At 40.0% G+C, this 23,934-nt stretch overlaps 1 protein-coding gene and 1 pseudogene across 2 annotated transcripts in view; one reads left to right on the top strand and one right to left on the bottom strand.

The window, feature by feature from the left end:
• The first annotated feature begins 1,175 nt into the window (after positions 1 to 1,175).
• On the top strand, positions 1,176 to 3,693 carry LOC114108406 (germ cell-less protein-like 1 pseudogene; annotated as a pseudogene).
• Positions 3,694 to 6,773: 3,080 nt separating this feature from the next.
• Positions 6,774 to 23,934, bottom strand: part of Pmp22 (peripheral myelin protein 22) — a 33,230-nt gene continuing 16,069 nt past the window's right edge. For both annotated transcript variants that reach the window (XM_027956003.3, XM_071603925.1), the window contains exons 4-5: positions 15,671 to 15,811; positions 6,774 to 8,111 (exon numbers count right to left, since the gene is read on the bottom strand). In XM_027956003.3, the coding sequence (XP_027811804.1) occupies positions 7,948 to 8,111; positions 15,671 to 15,811 (305 nt within the window). In that variant the 3' untranslated portion in view covers positions 6,774 to 7,947. The remainder of the gene's footprint in view (positions 8,112 to 15,670; positions 15,812 to 23,934) is intronic.

Genomic DNA, 23,934 nt, shown 5'->3' with positions numbered 1-23,934 from the left:
ACCTCTGATATCATTTCTCAGGCAGAGCTTTGAGTATGTTCATAGTCACTCAGGATGACAGTGATTTTTGTAGGGTTCCTTTTCTGTCTTTCCCTGATTACTCATCAGTTATTAAACTCTGCTTATTGCAGAGTTGCTCCACTGTTTTCAACAATGCTGTGCATAATAAATAACTCCACCAACAAATCCAACCAAATTCTGACTCCTTTCAAATTATACTTTCTGCAGTGTTTGATTTTAGTTTAGACCCCAGGAGACAATTTCTATGGCTTGTATTATTCCCTGGTTCTCTCCTGCCAAGTAGCATGCCTAGAGTTCAGCCTGTATCTTGGATTTCCTCCCAATTGTCTTTCACCAAAACCTCCACTATCCTTGGAGAGTGCCTTAGACCTTGAACTTCTTCCCTCTGTTTAAATGAAGTCAGTTCCTTAGGAAGAGATTAGGAGCTAACTGTTATGTCACTCAGGCAAAATCTGAGCCAAAGTTTAATGGGGGTGGGGAAAATAGCAAGCTTCTCTCAGGCACCCTGACTGTATTCGCTGCACACTTGGAGAGGGGTGGGCGGCTGGTCTGGTTATCAAGTTATCTCTCCTGGTTGAAATCCTCACCTCATAAACAGGGCAAGAGTAATCAGTGCTCCCATATCCTTAGCACAATGCACCCAAAGTACAGCCTCCATTCCAAAAATGGAGTTTAGACATAAAAAGGAAGTGGCCACTTCTCAATTGCACTCATCTGGGGCTTAGCCTCAGCAATAGGTATGTAAGGGCAGAATGAAAAATGCTGAGTCCAGCTTTCCCTGGGAAGAAAGCCCTTTGGCTAGGAGCTGGGGATAGGGAGCCCTGGGTCACTGGCTGGAACTGCTGGATAGAGTTTCTATCACACTGAACTGGGAGGAAAGAAGGAGAGTAATCTTGATTCAAATAGTACCAAATTTCACAGGTGTTCTGGCACAGTTGTTTCTGTGTTTGCTGGTTTTATTTATTTTATTTTGTGTATTTATTTATCTAGGTACCAGGGACTGTACCCAAGGGCACTGAGTCACATCCTCAGCCTTTTATGTATTTTATTTTTGAGATAGGATCTCACTAGGTTGCTTAGGGTCTCACTAAGTTGCTGAGGCTGGCTTTTGAACTTGCAATCCTTCTACCTCTGCCTCCTGAGTGGCTGGGATTATGGGTGAGTACTTGTTGTGCCAGTGGTATTTGCTGTAAGTCCTTTTTTAAAAATTTTATTTTTATTTTTTAGTTTGTTCCAATTAATTATGCATGACAGTAGAATGCATTTTGACACATTGGACATAAATGGAGCACAACTTCTCATTCCTCTGGCTGCAGAGTCATACCGGTGTTGTAGTCATACATGTATATAGGATAATAATGTCCGTCTCATTCCACCATCCTTCCCACCCTCATGCCCCCTCCCTTCCCCTCACTCCCCTCTGCCCAAACCAAATTTCTTTCATTCTTCCTACCCCAACCCCTTATGAATCAGAGAAAACATTCAGCCTTTGGTTTAGGGGGATTGGCTTATTTCACTTAACAAGATATTCTCCTGCTCCATCCATTTACCTATAAATGCCATAATTTCATTCTTTAAGGCAGAGTAATAATCCATTGTGAATATGTACTGCATTTTCTTTATCCATTCATCTGTTGAAGGGCATCTAGGTTGGTTCCATAGTTTAACAATTGTGAATTGTTGCTATTTGTCCTTAGGAATGTTATCTGAGGATTTAAATAGTCTTTTTCTTTTTTTCCTGTTTTTTTTTTTTTTGTGTGTGTGTGTGTGTGTGTTTAGTTGTTTGTTTTTTCAAGTTTTCACCAGTTTCACTGGGCCATGGATGGGTGGATGTTCGTCTGTAATGCAGGATATTCTCTCTGGCCTCTTTTTGTTCCCCAATTAATTTAGAGCCAGTGGTGAAGGAGAGAGCAGCCCTGGATGACTAATCTGGTGCCAGGTTCTGCTCAGGGCAAATATTGCAAATATGTCCTGTAGCTCAGTAAATAGCTGAGAAAACTGGAGAACCTGCTATGGTTTGAATACAATTTGAGTGTGTCTCCGGTATGGCCCTGTTGGGGAGGCAAAGCTACATGTGGTAGGGTCTAGTGGGAAGTGGTTGTTATTGGGGATGCTACGCTCAGGAGAGATCAATGCTGGTCTGTCTCAAAGATTTAAGTTCGCTCTAAAGAGAGTAGGTTATTACACAAGTTCACCTCACACATTTGGCCCCTTCTACATGTAACCATTTCCCTTTCTGCTTCTCCACCACGATGTGAAGCAACCAAGGAGACCCTTACCAGCCCTTCTGGGCCACCTGATCTTGGACTTTCAGCTTCCCAAACTGTAAACTAAAATACATCTCTTTTCTTTGAAATATGTAGCCTCCGGTATTTTGTTTTTGCAACAGAAAACAGACTCGGAGATGACTACAGAATACATTACAGAACCATTGCTAGGAGCCTAAGCACCCAACAGCCTGGCTTTGTTATGAAAGCAGGGTGGGGGAGGGGGAGCAGGTGGCCCTGCCCTCATGGGGCAGGACCCAGGATGGAAGCTTGTAGTGTGAGGGGTTGGGGCTGCTAGTGAGAAAGTGGTGGTGTAGGCGCCTGGGCTGGGAGGAGCCTGGGTATAGACAGGCCATGATAGGAAGCCCTCTCTTCTGGGATTCTTGAAGCCTGTTCCACAAAGTATCAGGGAGCCATGTCCCATGGGCTCCCTGTGCATCCAGTGGTGTGCCACCTGCGGCCAGCCTAAGCCCAGCAGAAAGCGGAGCAGAAGGGCCTTTTGCCTCTGTCACTTCGGACAGATGAGGATAAGAGGAAGATGACAGGCGGCAGGGGCTTCTCCATATCCTTCGAGGTGAAAATAAAACAGCACATCCAAATATATTTATCAAACATTATTTTTGAATGGTGAAAACGGTGATCTGTGTTCCAGGACTGGAACTTACACAAAATATGTGTCAATTGAGCTACTTTTCTAGTATGTTCAGTGGTCCTGGGAAAGAATCCACTGAATATGATTGAACTTGGAGATTCCTGAGCAGAATATTGATATAGAAGCACTGAAGGTTGCCTTTGGATTACTATGTAGGGAGGATGTCTTAAGAAAGCCCGGTTGAGTTATTCCCATTTTGGAAGCAGCTTGTATGCTGCAGTTGGATGGTTTAACACAGCACTGTGGTGAGACAATGAAGGAAGCAATTAATGTGAAAATCGCGGCTATTACACATCAGCAGGGACTTATGGATAAGATTCTATAAAGAAAAAGTGTCGTGAAAATCTTCTAAACAATTTGATGACTCAACAGAATGTTAAAGTTTTTAAAGAGCTGGGTATCAACATCATGAAACAGCTCATTGGTTCATCAAACTTACTTGGGATGCCAGTAGACGTGGATGTACATATAGCTCTAAAATAAGCCTTCTTGGAACATATCTTTAAAACAGCTTTTGACAGAAACAGATGTCTGGTTTTCCCAGCAGAGAAAATATCTGAAGGCACTAACTTCCTTGAAACTGAGAAAGGAAAGCCATTTGCATCCGTGTTCAGACTTCTAAGGTTACTGTGTATTACCAGTGATCTGGCTTCTGCAAGGGTTATTGAATGAGATTCTCTAGAACCTTCAGAATAACCATCTTCTGTGTGTAAACATCAGTGGCTTCTATGCTTCTGGCAGAAAAGACAGTGAAGTGAGATTGTGTTTGGCTTCTTTTGATAGTAGTGGGAAACTAATATGTAGTAGAGCAACCGATTTTCAAATACTTAACACTTGAAAAGGATCCAGAGCAACTGGGAATGAACTTGGACAGCAGGCTTCTGATGCTCCCTTTATATATCCGCAGTACGTTCTCTTATATATTGCCAGAAAAAAAGAACTGAAACTAATCATTACCCAGGAAAATTTAAATAAATAAATAAATAAAAACCCCGAGGATCCTAATCAGTTAGAAACAGTAGCATTTAGAAAACTTTTTAGGCCAGCTTTAACTTAACGGCCCTACTGATATTCACTCCTAAGGTGGCAATATCAAAAGCCCTATGTCTTGTACAGAAAATACAGAGTATAGTTCCTAGCCTTGTTATATTTCTGTGCATATGTGAAAAAGCATTTTAAAGCCAAGAAAGTATCTGACAAAACAAGAGTGTTATAAAGATGTCACCTCATGCTTTTAATTAAGCATTAGTAGAGAATTGCTGTGAGTAAATTTCATCTCTTTGCTGCCAAATATAGATTTAATTTTTAGCTTAAAATTGATGCTGCTTAATGTTGGTGAACTTCATTTATCCATCTATAGACTTATTTTTATTTTGCTAAAACAATGCTAAAGAAATAATTTGCATGGCCAATTACAAATACTCTTTGACTTTAAAGCTAATTTTTTTCAACTGCTCATTTTGATTCCTCCATATAGTCTAATCCCTTTCCAATCTCTACATGTGTTTAATTATGAAATACAATTTTTGTGGTTTGAGGAGATAAAGCGTAGGAATGTTTTTTTAAAAAAATAAGTATTTTCATGATTCTTTTTTTAAATATAATTTAGCTTTCCTAGAATTTTTAACAACAACAACAACAAAAAAAAAAACACTTCAGACCTTCAAATTAACTCAAGAGGGGAAAATCAGTTTGACTCTGAGTATATTATTTTGCCTTATATTGTTTTGTCCTTGACATTCTGTAAAACTTTATTGTTAGGTTATGAATCATTTATGTTCCAGATATTACAGTTTTAAAAGTTTTAATCATCTCTGATGTTTACAATTATTTATGTTCAAATTTTCGTTGGGAATCCTGTTTCATACTTAAGCTCATGACTTTAACCTCTGAATTAAATGTCTTTGAGTTATACGTACCAACAGAAATTTCATAGAAAATGTAAATAAGGTTGGAGGATCTAACATAGAAGCTGATAATAGCATTAAGGTAAAAATAGAGCTTATTTTTGTCAAAAACGAAATGTACACTCGTCGTGATTTACATAGGTTGGCTTCTTGCGTTTATTGGTGTTTTGAAAATAGCTAATGTTCATTTTCTTTCAAGAGTAAGTACTTTAGTGGTTAATGTGTACTTTATATTTTTAAACATGGGAATCATTTTTATGTATCTGTACAAATAATAAATGCCGACTTGGTAAAAGGAAAATGATGCATAATGGCATTTAGCACTTTAGCTGTGGGTAATGGTATTTATTACAGAGTAAAAATGTCATTACCCACAGTTAGAGTACTAAATGCCAGTTCCTTGGTGATATTCGCCATAATAGATTGTTTGCTGCCTATCAGAAACTAGACCACACTTAGACTAGGCTATAGTAGACAGGTTCCCAGGGTGATGAAACTGTCTCAGGATGTGAGATCATATCAGAGCACTGGTCACAGATAAGTTATTTCTACTCAAGTGTTTTTATTTGAACACTCCTTTTTCTTGGTGGATCCCAAGAGTTACATGCAGAAAGTCAGGTCTAAATAGAACGTGAAGTTGATGCAGTTTTTCTGGAGACTAAGCTGTCAATATCTACTAAATAAATAAAAAAAAATCCTTTTGTCTTGGCAACAACCTTAGCAGGAATGTAATACTTGGACATACTTCAAAAATTCACCAATATTCATTTATAAGGGTGTTCATTGAAACATTTTGGATAATAATATAAAACAGGACACAACCAAAGTGTCTATCACTGGGAGCTGGTAAGTAAAGATTTGTGTAGCTATATAGTAAAATATTCTATAGAATTTTAAAAGAATGAGTTGAGGGTTCATTAAAAAAGAATAAGGTATATGTTAATAGAGAATGATTTCCAATTTTTATCAGAAAAGATGTAGAACGGTGTGAGCAGTATGATCATTTTTGTATAAATTTTTTAAAGTATTTACATGGATGCATATGTATTGGACATTGTTTTTTTTTTTCCTTTAAGAAATTATGTTTTATGACCAGTTGACCTTTGGTAAGTCAATATGAGGTAGGAAATAGGCTTCAGATTTTATTCTCTGTAGAGATGTTAGAATGCTATATTCCTATTTGCAAATTACTTCTTAAAAGTGCAACAGGGTTACCCGAGTGGAGAGATGTGGGGGATTTTTTTGCTTTAGTTTGAGACAGGATCTTGCTAAGTTGCTCAGAGCCTCACTAAATTGCTGAGGCTGGCGTTAATCTTTTGATCCTCCTGCCTCAGCCCCAGGATTGGCTGGGATTACAGGCCTGTGCTCCCTGGGCTACCTGTTAGGACAATAAAAGTTGACAAATAAAAATTGTGAGATACAGCCCCAAAACCTGGAGCCAGATGACGTGGTTGCCTTTTCCCTGTCTCAGGATGGTGTTAGGAGCTCAGTTGGCACTGACTAATGTTTTAATCCAGAAGTCTGGCCCCAGGTGGCCATAATTCAGACCTTTCACTGTATCATACCTCAACATTAGGGATCTGAGCACAGATATATTGGGCCAGTTCATTTTACGCCTCTGTGTATTTTTTTCCTGTTTTCTGGTTTCCTTCCTCCTTTCCCCCAGAAAGAGGGCTTAATAAAATGGAATTCCAGACCATTTACAGCCTTCGTCTCAGCTACAATTCCCAGCTCTTCAATTAGCAGACATTTGCACAGACATCTGAAGGCATCATGTGCTTCCCTTAGCCTGTAGGACAGCTGTGATCCTGGTCCTTAACACCACACTACAACCCCAGACACCATCTCAACCTTGAAGCTCTTTACCCCACCCTGACGTGTATCTTGTCCCCATACATAGGCCCCACAAAAACCAAGAGAGATCAGTGAGTTACTCTGATGTTTATTTTAATGCTTCTTAGTCCACACAGTTGGTATAAAATCAGAAAAAGCAAAGCAAAAAAAAAAAATAAAAATAAAGGTCTGGAGTCTTAGCATCAGAAGGGCACCGTATATACATCTACAGTTGGTGGCCAATACGAATCATTGCCAGACAGTCCTTGGAGGCATAGAACACTCTAGACCCAGCCAAGCCCTGGGAATTCAAAGTCCCAAAGGTCTAGACATTTGTCCTGATGCTCCGACCGTAAGAAAAAAATGTGGGAGTGATGAAGACTTTTAAGATTTATTAATTATAGTAATACCAGCAACCTAGCTAGGTACAAAAGCGGTTATAAACCATTTATATTACACAGAATTTTTCAGGTCTCCATTTCTATTTTATGTCATAAAATTGTTAATTGAATTTCCAGTGAGTCGTTTAGATGATTAGTGATCATAAGGAATGGTAAATCCATAGCACCATTTCACAGGTCTGTTGTCACTGATTTCTCATTTATGCGGGCCACCAAGGTACTCCACCTGCAAGGGCAAGTATTCTAAAGCCACAGGCCGTATTTTGGCCAAGGGTTCCGGTCTGGGGCGTTTGGTCTGTGCATGCTTAGAGCTTCACACAGAGGTTTAGGCAGTGAATGTTTCTGTTAAATGCACTGGGACACCCACAATATAAGGGCTTGGGGGCATTTGGGGTTCAAGCCCCACACTTTGGTTTTCTGTGAGGTGGAGTGGGAGGGAGGTATCTTCTTTCAGATGAAAGGGAAGGGGCCAGATGCGAATTACTTGATTTCTGGGCAAAACAAAAGATTGAAAACCAACAACAAAAATACTGCGCTCAATTATACGGTTAGGGTGTAAAGTTCCTTAGCTACTTTAAGGTTCAACACGAGGCTGATGGTCAACATAAAAAGCAAACAATACTATGTACATATATGTAAAAAGTGTTATAAATAGGTTTTATAAACCATAGATATTATATACATCTTTGATCAACAGCAATCCCCGCCCCCCTCAACTGTTTTCTGTTTGGTTTGGCTTGAGTTTGGGTTCTTTTGGCTAACTTTGTATTTATTTTATTTTATTTTTATTTTTTTTTCCTGTTTTCTGGTTTCCTTCCTCCCTTCCCTGTGTACGCTCAGAGCCTCAGACGGACCGTCAGGGCACATCATTCGCGTTTCCGCAAGATCACATAGACGACTCCGCTGAGAAGAGCCAGCGGGAAGGCCACCCAGGCCAGGATGTAGGCAAAGCCATAGGAGTAGTCAGAGTTCAGATGCCACTCGTAGTGCCTCACCGTGTAGATGGCCGCCGCACTCATCACGCACAGACCTGGGAAAGAGGGACAGGCAGGTGAAGGAGAGTTCATGCTGGGACAACCCCCTCTCCACCACCACCACCCAACCCTGTGCAGGGAGACCATTTCTAACTCTGGAAGGAATCTGCTTCCAGGTTCAGAATCCAGAGGAGGCAGCTGGATGAGATGGGAAAGAGCAAAACAGACTTATTCTCTGGTTCCAATCCAGGCTACTGAGGTCATGAATGTCCTCTGCATATTTTCTATCCCATTTCTTTTTTTCTTTGACCGTTGTCAACTCCCAGGCCACAAGTGAACATGAGGGTTGCAAGAGAAACCTATATGTCCCTTTCCAAGGGTGAATGGCCTGGAGGTTCCCGGAAATCTGTGAACCACCCTACAGCGGCGTGACCTGAAGCCCATGGAAGGGAAATGACATGGTACCATGACTGGTGTCATGGCATGACAAAGGCACTAATTTTCTTCAGACCTCTGGAGTCTACATAGTCTCCTTAGCAGGGATTCCCCATGAAAGTAAGCTGGTGATGGCTATGGGCACTGCTAAGCATAGGAGAAGAAGAAAAGGAGGTGAGGAGGAAATGAGGAAGGAGAAGACAATACAGGTGAGAAGCAATGTTACAAAGGGAGAAGATTATCAAGGACCAGCTCCATTTCACTTGGTGGCCCCAAGATTGGGCCTGTAGCCCAAACACAGATAAAAGGGCCAGTCAGGCCCTTTTTAAAAGGTAAGTCAGGCCAGCCCTCCTTGGCCTGTCAATGTAGTTCTTTGGTATGGGAAGAAAGCCTCCACCTCTGGCCCTGGGTAGCAATCAGGATCAAACCCAGTGGTCCATGCCCACATGACAGGCAGCATCCCTCTGCAGGGAGGGGGTCTGGTGACATCAACGCCCCAGCCTGGAGCCGCACAAAGGCTGAACTGTTTCCTCCTGAAAACAGGGTCTTTGAGAAGCTCTGAGTGACTCTATTATAAATCCAGTATTCGTGTGGAATTCATGTGGTTCCAAAGCTCCCAAGGCCCCAGACCACCTACATCTAACCTCACTGCTATTTGGGCTACCATCTTACTGGACACTGCAACTTTGTTTAAACAAAGTGCAGAAGTGGGACTGTGTCACATTAACCATCCTGATAAGATTGCTGTTCTGCAGTTCAGAGGGGGGGAAAAATGCCCACACAAATTGACCCCCAGAAGGAAAGCCACACAATAGTCTTAAAAACTATCGTGGGATTGGGTCCAGGGCTGCCTGCTATGTACAGAAAGTTCAGGAAATTGCAAAGATATATGTCAGATGGGAACTATAGCTGGTGGATTGCTAGTCAAGGAAAAGAGCAGTTTTGATTTGTGTTAAGGTCCAAGATCCTCAATTATTTTGCTCTAATGATCCCTGGCCCACCACTACAAAGTGTTCATCTTTGTGTTCAAGAAATGATGAGGGCTAGGGAGGTTTGTCACTAGTAGAGCACTTGCCTCGTATGCACAAGGCCCTGGGTTTGATCCCCAGCACCAGGGGGAAAAGAAACATGGAAGTTGTCTCTTAAGCTACATGTGACTTACCTAACAAAAACAGTGCTATAAGGAGGAAAGCTTGCCCACCGAAGAGAACAAGGTGTTAACAGAGAGCAAAAGAGCAAGGAAATTGCTTATCTTGTGCGTAGGGCTTCTGCACGGAGAGTTTCACCAGCCACTGGCATGAAAAAGTGCTTGGTAGCCACATGGATTAGCTGTGGATCGAAATCACTGGCAGAGAAAAATATCAGGTTCTGTCCTTGAACAAGAGGGACAGAGAGAGGCAGGACGCCCAAGTGTAGCAACTAACTAGATGATCCAGTTTTCACCCTTCACCCTAATAGGAAGGAGTGAATCTAAACTCAATTTCAATAAGCAATAAGCTTAGACACTTTGAAAGCCAAAATGAAAATACACAGTTAGCACTGTTAGGAGGAGATTGATGTTTTAGAGGATATATTCCTATTTCAAGGTTCTCTGCCCGTTAACAATAGATGAGTGTTCTGAAACAAAAACGGAATAAAACATGGACTCTGGCTGGGTACCCTCTGTCTGCAACCCTGGGTAATTAATGTCGGACAATAGTCATCCCCTGAGCCATACATTCCTCCTAATAAGTGATGTGACTCCCTGCTTTTCCAGCAACCAGTAGGTGGAGATGTGTCATCAAGGTCCCCAGGGACAAAAGAGGTGTCACAGACGAGCTACCTATGCTTTGGCAGTGACTGGGACTCCTTAGGAGGGTCCCAAGTCTGGGGACACAGGGCAGCTTTATGTGGCAGGACAAAGATCCTATTCAAATAGCATAAAAGTACTGGGCATTCAGCTCATAAGAGTTTCTACCTGTTTATGGATGGCTGGCTCTGCAACAGCCACTTGAACATTCTCTATTAAGTCCTTTGGAAGAGAAGGAAGGTCTCAAGTCCCTTCAGAGCACAGAGCCTTTGGAAAGAAGCCACCATGGAGATGGATATGGAGAAAACAACTAAAGCAATTCTCCATACTTCCTTAGCATTTCCATTCCCCTGGGTTCAGTAAATGTGTAACGAGTGCCTACTGTATGCAGGCACTGTCCTAGATGCTAAGAACATCAAGATAAATGAGGTGAGGCCCTTACTTTAGGGGTGTCTGTTCAGAAGACAGATATATCCATACATACTTATGATATAATTTTAGAAGGAGAGAAATGTGTCAGATGCCCTCTGAGTACAGGTGGGCATGGAGTCCCCACTGGGGCACTGGAGGAGCCTCAGGAGGAGATGGTAATTGTGTTAGCCCTAAAGGATGTATAAGAGGTGGCCAGGTGAAGAGAGGTGGGAAGGGAATTCTAGGCAGAATTCCACTATTTGCCAAGAGTGAGTCTGAGAAGACAGAAACTATCAGCAGATGAGGATAACAGTATCCCATGTTAGGGAGGCTGGAGAGCTCACTGAGGGCCTCAGTGGCATGTTCAGGGAAACCCTGCAGGAACACTCAGCACAGGAGAAATATGATCAGATGCATGTCTTAGAAAGAATGTTCTAGCGGCAATGCAAAAACGGGTGTGGGGCAGGGACAAGGCAGATGGCCAGAAGGTACATTGAGGAAGCTTTTGCATATTTGCCATGCTGTTCATGAGTAAAGAGAAAAGTACCTAGAGGGGTGCAGTACCTATGGGGGACGATGCAATGGCTTCACTCAGGAGTGGACTGAATCTGGGTTGAGGGAGAGAGAAGAGTTGAGCAGGACCACCCAGTGCATGAGCAAAGGCAGGTGGGAACAAAGGAATATTTTGGAAGCCCAAGGAATACAATTTCAAGGACGGAATATTCAATATGGAATATAATGGAGTGACCTTACATTAAAGACTTTACAGTATAAATACTTTACAGTATATTTTGATGACTCCTGCAGAGGCAGCTACAGAAACTAGAGTGAAGTTGGCTAAGAAAGATAAGACCACCTGGTATTGGTGTGATGATGCTCTATCACTGAGCCACATCCCAGTCCAAATGCTCAATGTTCTATCAATCTGTCTACAACAAAAGAAACAAAATAGATGGAAAAGGTGAGACTCGCTCCAGAGTCGAGTTCTGCCATCTTCTTCCTTTTTCTTAATCATAGTGATTACACATTTAATCTGAGTCAGATTCTGCCATAGGAACACAGTTATCCAATCATCAAAGAAATTGTTACTCAGGGGCTTCTATGTGCCCTGCGTGGTGCTAGTTCGTGGATCTAAAGTAGTCAAATGACTCAAAACAAGCAGAGTTTTTTTCTCTCTAGGTCCTGTATCTTATATGAATTTCTTGATTTTTTTTTCACCATCTCATGTAATCCAACCCAACAGAGCAAAGGCAAGGATAATTACTATCTAGGAATAGGTGACTATAGGTTCTGAAAAGAAGAAAGACTACAAAATCCACATATAGGATCAGGACACTCCCTCTCTTAAAAAAAAAAAGGGATTTAGAAGAATCTATAGCTTATGAATGAGATTAACTGTCTGTGGGAAGATGTCCTAGAAGACCGCACAGTTCAATGGCTATACCAATAGTTCTCAAACCTGGGGGCACATCTGAGTCACTCAGGGAATGGCCACACCCCAGAGCTATTAAATGAAAGTCTCCAAGGATGTGCATTGGTGTTGTTTGTTTGTTTCTTTGTCTTTTTTTTTTTTTTTTTTTTTTGTTAAAGTACCCCCAGCTGATTCCAATGTGCAGCTCTGATTGAAAAGCACTGAATTGGAGGGAGCTGCCTTTTGGTATGCCTTCAGAAAGCAGACACCTAAGAAATATGGAATCCAGGAAGACAGTTCTTAAATGTGAGGCTTATGGCTCAGTGTGAACTAGAGAGGTGATGATGTGGAAAACCAGGGAGACTGCTAACCCCACAAGAGCTGTCATCTAGAAGAAGGCAGAGAGGTCTCCTAAACAGAAACCAGCCCAAGGAGCCCACCCACCTGCCATCTGCCTCTCCTGCAAGAGCGAGTGTAGTGTCCATAAAGATCACAGTGGGCCCTTCAAAGGGAAGCTATGCACATAAACCAGTCTCTTGGGAAACTCAGCAGAGATCCTAGGAGTTTCCACTTAAAATGCCTCAGTGCTCTGAAGAGTCATCTACCCTGCGTGGAATCTATAGATTGTGGTAGGTGTGCTCTTAGATTTTGAGTCCCGTGATCATAGGACTACTTTCTTCTTTCCTCCCTCCCTCCCTCATTCCTTTTGTTCTCTTTCTCTCTCCTTCTCCTTCTTCTCTTCTCTCCCTCATGATTATTTTAGCTTTTCTGACTTCTTCCTTGATTTCAAGCCATCATTTTCCAAGTTTGCACTAGTTCTTAACTCCAGCTATCCTACCCCTAATTTTCTCTCCTGTTACTATTTTCTTTTTTCCTTCCAGTACTGGGGATTGGACTAAGGGGTCTGCCACTGAGCAACATCCCCAGCCTTTTTTTAAAATTTTGAGACACAGTCTAGCTAAGTTGACCTTATGATCTCTCCTGCTTCACCCTCCCCCTACTGTACCTGGCTCCAATTACTAACTTCTTAATAAGCCACGAGTTGGGGAACAACCTGACAAGGTTGACTTAGAATTATCACAGCCTCAAGGAGTCGGGAAGTCTGTAAGTAGATTCCCTAACTCTTAGTTCTCAGCTTTGGTGGGAAGACCCTAGAGCCATTTCAAATGCACATTCTAAGCATCCTTGGTTCCTAGGAGGCCAATCTTCAGGTCATTTTGACTGGAGTTGACAAGCAGGCACAGAACCTTCTTCAGATTTCAAAATTATAACTGCTATTTTAGTTTGACATTGCTTACTTCAGATAACTTCCCATTTAAATGTGGACCACTCAACTGACAAACATAACTGAAAATGAGGTCTTGTGAGAGATAAGCAACTAGATTGGAAGGGGATAAAGAAGAAACAAATCATGTGCTTTTAAATTCAGAGATATTTATGGCAAAGTTCTGAAATGCTTGTACTGAGTTCAGAGGGGGGGAAGCAAAGCCATGAAGCAAGGGTGGATTAGTAAAGCACTTTGGAAGACTGTAAAATCTCCAGACCTCAGAGTTGTTCAGCTGAACAGAAATACTTTAGCCCGCAGCGCAGTGACATGTGAAGGGTTCTTATCTCTGGACTTTTTGTTCTGGCCTAGCAGGATGTTGCTAAAAAGACACTGTTAGAGGGTTTAAAGTGGAAATATCTCAGTGCAAAGAATAAAGGTGGAAGTTCTGCCTATTCTGAGAAGCACTTCCACAGTAACTTAGTCCTCAGTTCAGTATTTTTTTATTTGAAGAGTTCTGCTGATGCCAGCTCTTATTCATCACAGATGCTTAGAAACTTTGGAATAATAAATGGTGCAGATGAATTGCCTTTGCACCAGAAGTCAGTTTTAATAAAAGATAATAAAAAGGCAGCGATTATGCCTTTGATTTTATGTTTCTGATAATTTGGGGCGGGAGAGGTACCTAACTATATTCGGTCCACAAGGTATGGGAGGGGTTATAACACTTGGCAGTCCCTGCAATGAGTGGGGTGACCTTCATGTCTTAGGTTCAGTCTTAGGTTCAGTTTATTCATCAGCAAAACAATAAGCTTCCATAAATTAAATTAAAAATAATAAAATGAAACTTCTGGTTCCTAAGTGTATTTTAATTGATATTGAGCTACAGATGCAATGGGTATGATCATTTCATTTGATATCCAGCTATGTCATCAGTGAGCAAAAAAAAAAAGAAACCCTAGAAGGCATTAAACAGTTTTCTATATTATGTCTGGAAACTGAATAATAACTCTTTGCTTTTTATATACCTAGAAATGATATCCATTGCATAATTAGCCATTTCATAAAGCTGGTGATACTCTAGGAGTTGGCTTGGTACAATAAAACCAGGGCCAACAACAAAACACTGTTTGGCTTTAAAATCCTGAGATCCTGAGTATTGAAATGTATTGAAGTGTTTGGTGAAAGGGGGGCCTCTTCAGTTTACTTTCTTGGGAACTCTCTGGCTTCTAGAAAAGGTCATCGCATTCAACCTCAGGCAGTCTTTCTGTAAAACCCTTTATGAGGATTCACGTCTGCTGGTTAAACCACTAAGCCCATGTGCGCAGTTTCCAACCCTCCAGTCACTACTGAGCACAGGGTGACGAGAGAGCACCATGGGCTTTCTGACCATCAATAAAAACATGAGATGAGTCGTCCTTTGCCTACGTAGAAAGTCATAAGTGAGAACATCACACAGCACCCAGACCTACTCTGGTAAATATGAAGTTCATGATTTATGAACTGGGACTATAGAATCTACCATGATATCTGCCTCCTTTATTTCTCTCCAATGCCCTGCAGACTCACTCCACTGGCAGTCAGCAGACGGAAAATAAGTCAATTGGAAGCAAGACGCTGGCCAGAATCTAGAGAAAATGTTGGAAGATGCCTCCATCTACAACAGAAGCTTCTGTATACTGTGACTGTGAATAACCTATTGACGACCATATAGGGAGGAGAAGAAGGGGAGACTGCTATTTGAAGGTCCCATATTTGAATGATGGCATAGTACATAGGGTTGCCCAAATGAAGACATGATAAGATGATAAGAAAAAACTCAAAGTCTAATGAAATCTAAGAACTGGAGAACAGAGGGTCAAAATGTGTCTGCATAATTTCATCCCTACTTACAGGTAGAAGACACATACCTGAGAGTTACCTTGCCAGCACTCAGCCATTTTCTGCACTGATGCAGAGATGATTTCTTGGAGTCTAATATAATTTACAGAAAGTAGCCCTCAAGACTGGGCTTGGCTCTACTATTACCCTCCATATTGACCTTGGATGATGTGTCCAGATTGTAGCTTCTAGCTTGACTGGGGAACTTCCTTCCAGAGCTACTAAGTTTTTTCATGAGCACCTCAATCTATAGAGAAGTTGGGAGTTCTCAAGTTCAAGGATACATACGCACATACACACACACACACACACACACACACTGAACTTTATGATAATGCATTCAACGTTCAGACTCATGAATATCCATCATTCCAGGGCTACATCCTTGGACAGGCCCCGCTTCTACATGGACTTTACAACTTACCAGCAAGAATTTGGAAGACTCCAGTGATGTAAAACCGGCCTCCCTTGGTGAGGGTGAAGAGCTGGCAGAAGAACAGGAACAAGGACAGAACACTGAAGATGACGGACAGGATCATGGTGGCCTGGACGGATTGCAGCCATTCTGGGGGAAGAAATACTTGGTTAGAAAAGGTGGACGTGGCCAGAAAGAGGAGCACCTGCCATGAGGTATGTGACCCTGACTGCTGAGTGCCACAGTCCTCTTCCCTTAGCAGAACTCAGACAATTTACTTTTGCACTTTAAAAAGACCTTCTTCATTTCATAGTTTTCTTTGGGAGAAAAAAAATATATATATATATGTACTACATATATATATATTTTTTTTCTTCTCCTTGTTTAACTTTGGACATTGTAGGGAAGGGCCATAAGAAAACTACAGTCTTGTTACTCAGAGTTAAAATCAATTTAAAACATACTGAATTTCCTTCCAGTGTTTCTACCAAGTGTGTTACTGAGATATACAGACTATCACTGACTCATAATGGCTCAACTTATACTTTTTTGACATTACAATAGTGCAAAATTGATACACACTCAGTAAAACCCATACTTCCGATTTTGAATTTGGATCTTTTTCTTGGACTGACAGTATACAGTATTGTCCCTCCTTCACAATGCTGGCAGTGGCCATGAGCCACAGCTCCCAGTCAGCCATCCAATCATGAGCGGAAACAACCAACCAGTCTACAGTGTTGCTAAACTGTGATGTTCTGAAGGTTAGGTATATTAAAAGCATTTTTGATATATAATATTTTCAGCTTATGATGGGCTTATTGGGGCATAACCTCATCATAAGTCAAGAAACATCTGCATGTACATGTGTTAGAGGGCTTGAGCCCTACCCAATCTTGGAATTCTTGCTTTCATGGATCTTAAAGGGCTTATAGGAACCCCTAAACTGCTTTCCAATAAGACGAGTTTAAACCACTGTTCACAATATCAGCATCTCCCAAAGAGGTCGTGGGGATGGTTGTTAGAGCCCAAACTAATTTTGTAGGAAGTTGAAAAAAAAATAATGCTGAAGATGATGGCTAGACTTTATACAGGGACAGAAACCTACTTGCTTGGCAGAGCTGTATCTTTTTCTTGGGCAATCTTGATCATGGTTTTTAGCCTCAGCCCAGAGCAGTTTGTGCCCAGTCAGATCACCAGATAGGTTCATGGGTTACATATTCTCATCTTTGTTGAACCCCCAACCTTCAATCAAACCTCTAAGCTTCCAGCTGAAATTCAAACAAGAAAACAGGTCCCCCCTGTGGTCTCTCCATTTCACAGTTTGCTGCAAATTAATGTCATTTCAGGAGGGAAGGGGAGACAAGGAAATAATCTTAGTTCACAATAGGGGGAAGCTCATGGTATCCACCTAGATGGGCTACATTAGGTCTTGCCCACCCTGGGTGGATACTGGGTCAGGCCTTGCTCCCAGTGGAACAGATGATCTGAAGGAGACAGGGTTTTATCTTCCCAGCTAATGTGCACTGGTTTAAAAATGCACATCCATCAATGCTTAAAACAATATTCAAAGCTAAGTAATCTGGATGGTTTTATACAGGTTATGCATCCCTGACCCCAAAATCCAAAATGCAAAAATGCTCTAAAACACAAGACTCTTTGAGCAAACATGATACCACAAGAGGAAAATTCTACACCATGAAACTCTGTTTCCTTCACAAAATTATTTGTTTCATGCACAGACTTATTAAAGATATTATATAAAAATTACCTCAGACTATGTGCATAAGATATATAATGAAATACATGAATTTGGTGTTTAGGGTTCCATTCACAAGATATCTCAGTATATATATGCAAGTACTCCAAAAAAAAAAAAAAAAAAAAAAAAAGTCCTAAATCTGAAATAGTTTTGGTCCCATGTACTTCAGATAAGGGATACTAAACCTGTAATTATAATTGAATACAATTAAACCTGTTTTGAGCTCCAAGTAGAATTTTAAAGAATTTTAAAGATGCTGATTAGGTTTCACAAAGATTTTTTTTTTTCCCCCAGATTCAGACTTGAAGCATTTTAGAGTTGGAAGAAACCTGAGATCAACTAATCCAGCTCCTTTGCACTGAGAGAAATTTCCGGAGATGTTTTTGATGAGCCTAAGTGCCACAGCCAAATCTGGAAGGCCCTTGGTTCCAATCTAGTACTCTCTCTCTCTCTCTTTCTACCCTTCTCTCCCTCTCTCTCTTTAGGTCAATTAAGACAAGAAGATGATGTCTAATGGGTTGTGAGCCATCCTGATTTCATTTTAATGTAGCCTTAATTAAATGTTTATCTTTATCTAGCATCATGGTTCTTCCCGATAAGCACTATGCAGGAAAACTAATGTTGCCATAATATCATTTAAAAAAATGTTATCTAGCACTCTGTTAGAAGCAGCTAAAAGCACAAAGTAATCTGAAACCCAAATCTGAAACGAAAACAGTGTGATTCACTCTGGCTGGGAAATGTCATGAGGGGCAAGCCTGGTGGAGAGGACAGTCTGGATCTCAGGATTCTTATTTTCCCTTCACTTTCATCCTCAGCGTAAGCTATTACTGGGTCTCACAGAGAAAGAAAACTTAAAATCTTTATATGTTAAATGTACACTAATAAGAAAAGTACCATAGATTTAATAATGTACCTAAGTCCTTGTTGAAACCTCTTTTGCCAATGCTTTGAACTCTAGTCTTCACCCAATTACAAACAAGTGATCTTTCTCTAAGCTGTTGCCCAGATAAGACTGGAATTAAGGAACCAAGGATGTTTTTATTCAATGAGCTTTTGTTGAATGTCTACTGTCTTGGGCCAAGTCCACTGGTTGGCTCTCAGGGTATAAAGACAAAGAAGGCAGTTTTCAACCATAAGCACAATAAATAAACATATAAATTAAGATAGTAAGTCCAACTATATCATCAGTTATAATATATGTGAAATAGATTCAACTTATTCATAAGACAAGCAATATCACTTTGGATTTAAATCATTCTAGTCATTTTCTGGTCTGAGAGATACACCTAAACAAATGGTGATTGGCAACAAAACTATTTTAAAAAGAATCCCAGGCAAATGTTAACAAAAAGAAAGCAGATAAAGTAATGATAACATCTGGAAAAAAGCAGAATTTAAGTTGAAAAAAAATAACCAGAGAAATGTTTCACAGATTTAGTTTACTTGATCTAAGATTGAAGAAATAATAACATATACATACACATATAACAACCAGGCCTAGAAAAAATAGAAAGCAAAAAAATTAAATATGAGAAGAAATTGAGAAAACTGTAGAGTGGAAGATTTTAGCTCCTCCTTCAGGAAATAAATCAGAAGACTGAAAATAAGGAAGCTTCAGGATTATTCGTATAATAAGATCAGCAATTTCAATCCAATAGATACATAGAAAATTTGTGTCCAAATGACAAAGACTATAAATTATTTTCAAACACACATGGGACAATCTTACAAACTGACTATGTATTAGGCAACAAAAATAGCTCTCCAATCTCAAAAAAAAAAAAAAGGAGAAATGATTTAGGCACAACATATAACTAAAGGAATTTAGAAAATAAAAACACTCAAACTTGTAAAGATACCAATTTTATCCAATCTAGATGCCATTTTAATCAATATACCAACTGGAATTTGATGAAGTGATTCAAAAATTCATCTAAAACACAATGAGCAATAAGAACCAAGAAAAAATTTGAACCAAGTACAAAAACAACAACTAAAACACAAACAACAATAACAAATGAAAAAAAATCACAAAAACATACCCAAGGAGATAGCATGTGACCTACCAGATATCAGACATATATTGGTTGTGTCTATTATCTTGAATGATATATATTAAATATATAATAAATTAACAAAATTATATCCTCATTATGAGTAATTATTCCAATTAATTTATATATTTTTATTTGTATTATCTGATCAAGTCTGAGCAATTCAAACAATGTAGTATTAGTTGTGAAAGAAAACAGAATGGGACAGAATGACGATTTTGGAAGTATACATATAAATTTATTATGCAATAAACATAGCCTACAAATCATTAAGGAAAAAAATACAACAGACTATAAGTGATATTGGTTAGCCATTTGTGAAAAATAAAATCAGGTCTCTGGCTCATATAAAGTTTTTAATGAAAAATTAAAAAACCATAAGGTGTGTGATTGGCAAAGAGAAAATATGAATAGACAGGAAACATTAAAAGGTGCTCAATCTCACCAGGAACCAAAAACAAACAAAAAAAACACAAATGAAATCTATGAAGAATGTGATACCATTTTTTTATTCATCAGATTGTCAAAAGTAAAAAAAAAAAAAAAACTGATTATATCAACAGAGTAAATGTGTTATTAAATATCTGCATAGGGATAATAATAAGAAGAACATAATAATCCTTTTGTAATTAGAAATTTGGCAGGATATATTTAAAATTCCCAATGCTTGTAACATAATGAGTCAACAACTTAATCACTACATTAAATACTTGAATCAGAAATGTGCAAATAAGTATATTCATGGTAGTATATCATTCTTATCAGGGAAAATATATTATAGCATATCTCCATGATATGGAATATTTTGCCACATTTAAAAAAATCATGGTCTGGAAAATGAAGAGCCTTTGAAAAATCACACTATAATCAAAACAGTAAGGTGTGTGTACACACAGTATATCCTTATGTCAGTGCATACCAGAATCTATATATGTGAATACATACATCTCTATGCATGCTCATTTCCAAGAAAAAAGAAACAAAGTATATCAAACTAATATCCCTGGGTCCCCCAGGAACTGGAATTGGAATAAAGAAGACTTTGGCCAAGAAAACCTTCTAATTGATCTATATCCTTTGATTTATTTTTAATAGGGAAGATATTTTCACACAATGCAGTCATTCCTCCATGTACCCATAGCTCCACATGTTCAGATAAAAAAAACGCAGATTAAAATATTTGAAAACAAAATTGTGTTTGAACTGAACGTAGACATCCACTTGCCATTACTCCCTAAACAATGGAGTGTAAGACCTACTTAATAGTATTTATATTAGGTATTATAAACATCTAATGATTATTTAAAGTACATGGGAGGATGTTCATAGGTTATTTGCAAATACTACCTTGTTTTATATAAGAGGCTTGAGCATCTGAGGATTTTGGTATGGAAGAATCTGAGAACAAGAACAACTATAGGTAGTATTTGAAAAGTTAAAACCAGGGCTGGGGTTGTAGCTCAGCAGTAGAGCACTTGCCTAGCACGTGTGAGGCCCTGGGTTTGATCCTCAGCACCACATATAAATAAATAAATAAATAAAATAAAGGTATTGTGTCCAACTACAACTAAAAAAAATTATAACCAATTTAAAAGATGAAAAGGTAAAAAAGACGTGCAATCAGTAATAATATTTAGGCTTCCAAACTAAAAATCCCTCGGATTCCTGGGCAGGGTTGAATTCCCATACACAAAAAGAAAAGGGACTTCTTTCATCAAATGCCATCCATCAGAAGCTTCCTATGAACATCCTAACCTATGAACATCTTCCCATGTACTTCAAATCATCACTAGATTATTTATAATACCTCATACACTATAAATACTATTAAATAGTTCTTATACTCCATCGTTTAGGGAGTAAGGGCAAATGTATGTCCATATTCAGTACAAACATAATTTTGTTTTCAAATATTTTCAATCTGCATTTTTTTGATCTGAACATGTGGGGCTATGGGTACGTGGAAGACTGACCGTATTGTACGGGCAGCAAAGGAAAACAGAGCCAAGCCCATTCCAGCCCCGAAGGCTAGCTCAAGACTCAAGAGCTCTGTTGTCATTGTTCAAAGGGAAGCCTGCAAGGCCCTGAGGAGATTCCTAAGCTCAAATGACATTACTCCCCAGCCAGAATCATTCTTCAGAACTGGAATAGACAGATGACCAGGGGGGTGGTAATGGAGAGCAGATATCACACACTCTGGAAAGGACAGGTGTTTGATCCCATCTGAGAATGGGACCTCAGAAGAGGATGTGTAAAGCCAGACTCTACCCAGAAGACGTGTGCATGTACTGTGGTTAGAAAAGCGCAGGGAACAGCTCTGTTGCCTGGTTCTGCTGACCACCAGCTTAACTTGCCACTTACCTATTTTTGGTCTTGATTCCTTTTCACCAACTTGAGGTACTAACATATATTTCAGAGGGTTGTTGTGATTATCAAACAAAAGAGTTGCTATAAAATTTCTCTTAAAGAATAGAGCAGGGCTGGGGGTGTGGCTCAGTAATAGAGTGCTTGTCTAGCTTGCATGAGACCCTGGCTCCCCCACTATTCCTCTATCTTCATCCCCATCATTGCAAAAAAAGAAAAAAATATGTGCCAAATAGCTCCATTAAGGCCAATACTGAGGGGTAGTGTAAATAAGCACTTATGAATCATCAGGAAGTTCAGTTTCTGGCACATGTCCATCTGGGGAAGATGGGCCAAGCAATGTCATAATAGGGACACAGTATTTCACTGAAGCCAGATTATTAGTGCACCTACCAGAATTCTAATAAGTGTTTTGATACAACTTTGATAGCAATTCATATATACTCTCCAAACATCAGTACAGATAAGCAAAATCTCTGTAAAAGAGTCAGTTGGCAAACATTTCAGATTTTGGAGGTCATAGGATTTTTGTAGCAACTACTCAACTCTGCTGGCCTTTGTAGGACAAAATCAGCCCTAGCCAGTATGTAAATCAAAGGGCATGTCCCATTCATCCAAAAAAAAAAAAAAAAACCCTTATTTACAAAATCAAGTAGTGGGTTACATTTGGCCTGCAGGCTATAGTTTGCCAACCTGTGCCAGACAACTCAGATATACAGAAAATGGTTATTAGAGTTGAGAGAAATTGCATGTAAGGGAGAAAGTTGTTAATTGTGAATCTTTTTTACATAGTCAAACCCAATATAACGCCAGTCTCAAGGAGCAAACCCATGGATTTCTACACAAGCCCTTGTGCTGGGATACTCTGTCCCCCACAAAATGCAAGTCTGCAATTATTTAACATAGTCCATGTCGAGCACCTGCTGTCATTCTCTAGGCCTCACTCAATGTAGGAATTTGTGGAACTGACAGTGCAGTATTCTAAGCCAATCTCCAACCTTGGTGTTGAGCACTAGAATTAAAAGCCCTGCAGGTCCCTGCAGACCTAGTGTTCCAAAGAGAGCGTCAGGTACAGGGGTTGCTGGCAGCATTCTGATGCAGGCTGTGGCTGGACACCCACCAGCTGATAAGGGGAAGCCTGAGTTGCACAATGACCAAAGTTTCCTTCAAGGTCAGATTCTTGCCACAGGAGCAGCTGAGCAATGAAGGAAATACATGTGCCCCCTCAGCTGTATTCTTAACTCGGGCCTACAATCTAGTGGGCCAAGGGCTCAGAAAACGTGAATTGTTCATCTGCACCTTAGTCATCAGCATGGTCAGCAGCCCTTTCTTACCCCTGCCCCATCTCTACTCCCACTTCAGGAAACTCATAAAACTTTGTCTGACTCAAGAGAACAGGCTGTAGTGAAAGTGAAATGAAGGATGATTGCAAGACAGAGCATAAATTGGGAGGCCATGAGGAAGAGGTCCAACAGAGGAGTGAATCACAAAAGCAAACATGAATAACTCCCCTTTGTACAGTGCTGCACTGTTTTAAAATGCACGTGAACCCCCCCAAAACCAAGACCCCTACCCCCAAACCTCCCAACCTACTACTCCATCACCAAAATCACCATTTTCCCTATTTCTCAGGATGAGCATCATTCTAGAAATAGATGAATTTCCAAGAGGCCCCCACCCTAAACAATGTGACCTTTGCCTTTACAGCTTACCCACCAGCTTGGAGCCCAGTGTGGGTCCTGCCCCAGCGCTCAACAGACCAGCTGGTAACTATGAAATGGGCTTAGTTCTCAGGCTAACTTTGCCTGTGAGCCATGCAGAAATCAAATCAAATGGAAAAGCTACCCCATGTTCTCAGAGCTCACAAAGATAATGAAGATCACATGAGAGGCTCTTTCAACAGGTAATTATGAGAAGTGCATTAGCTACAACAAACATATATGGCTGGTGACTAATAAACACAAACCACTCAGTAGCTGAAAAGAAGCTTCATGTCAAGGTATTCCGGTTCAACTTGATACAGATTGAACATCACTAATCTGAAAATCCAAAATGCTCCAAAATCTGAAACTTTCTATCAATATGATACC

This window comes from Marmota flaviventris, chromosome 17 (genome assembly GCF_047511675.1).
Source record: "Marmota flaviventris isolate mMarFla1 chromosome 17, mMarFla1.hap1, whole genome shotgun sequence".
NCBI classification, from domain to species: Eukaryota; Metazoa; Chordata; class Mammalia; order Rodentia; family Sciuridae; genus Marmota; species Marmota flaviventris.
The sequence above is the reverse complement of the archived record's forward strand: the minus strand, read 5'-3'. Positions and strand labels throughout refer to the sequence as shown.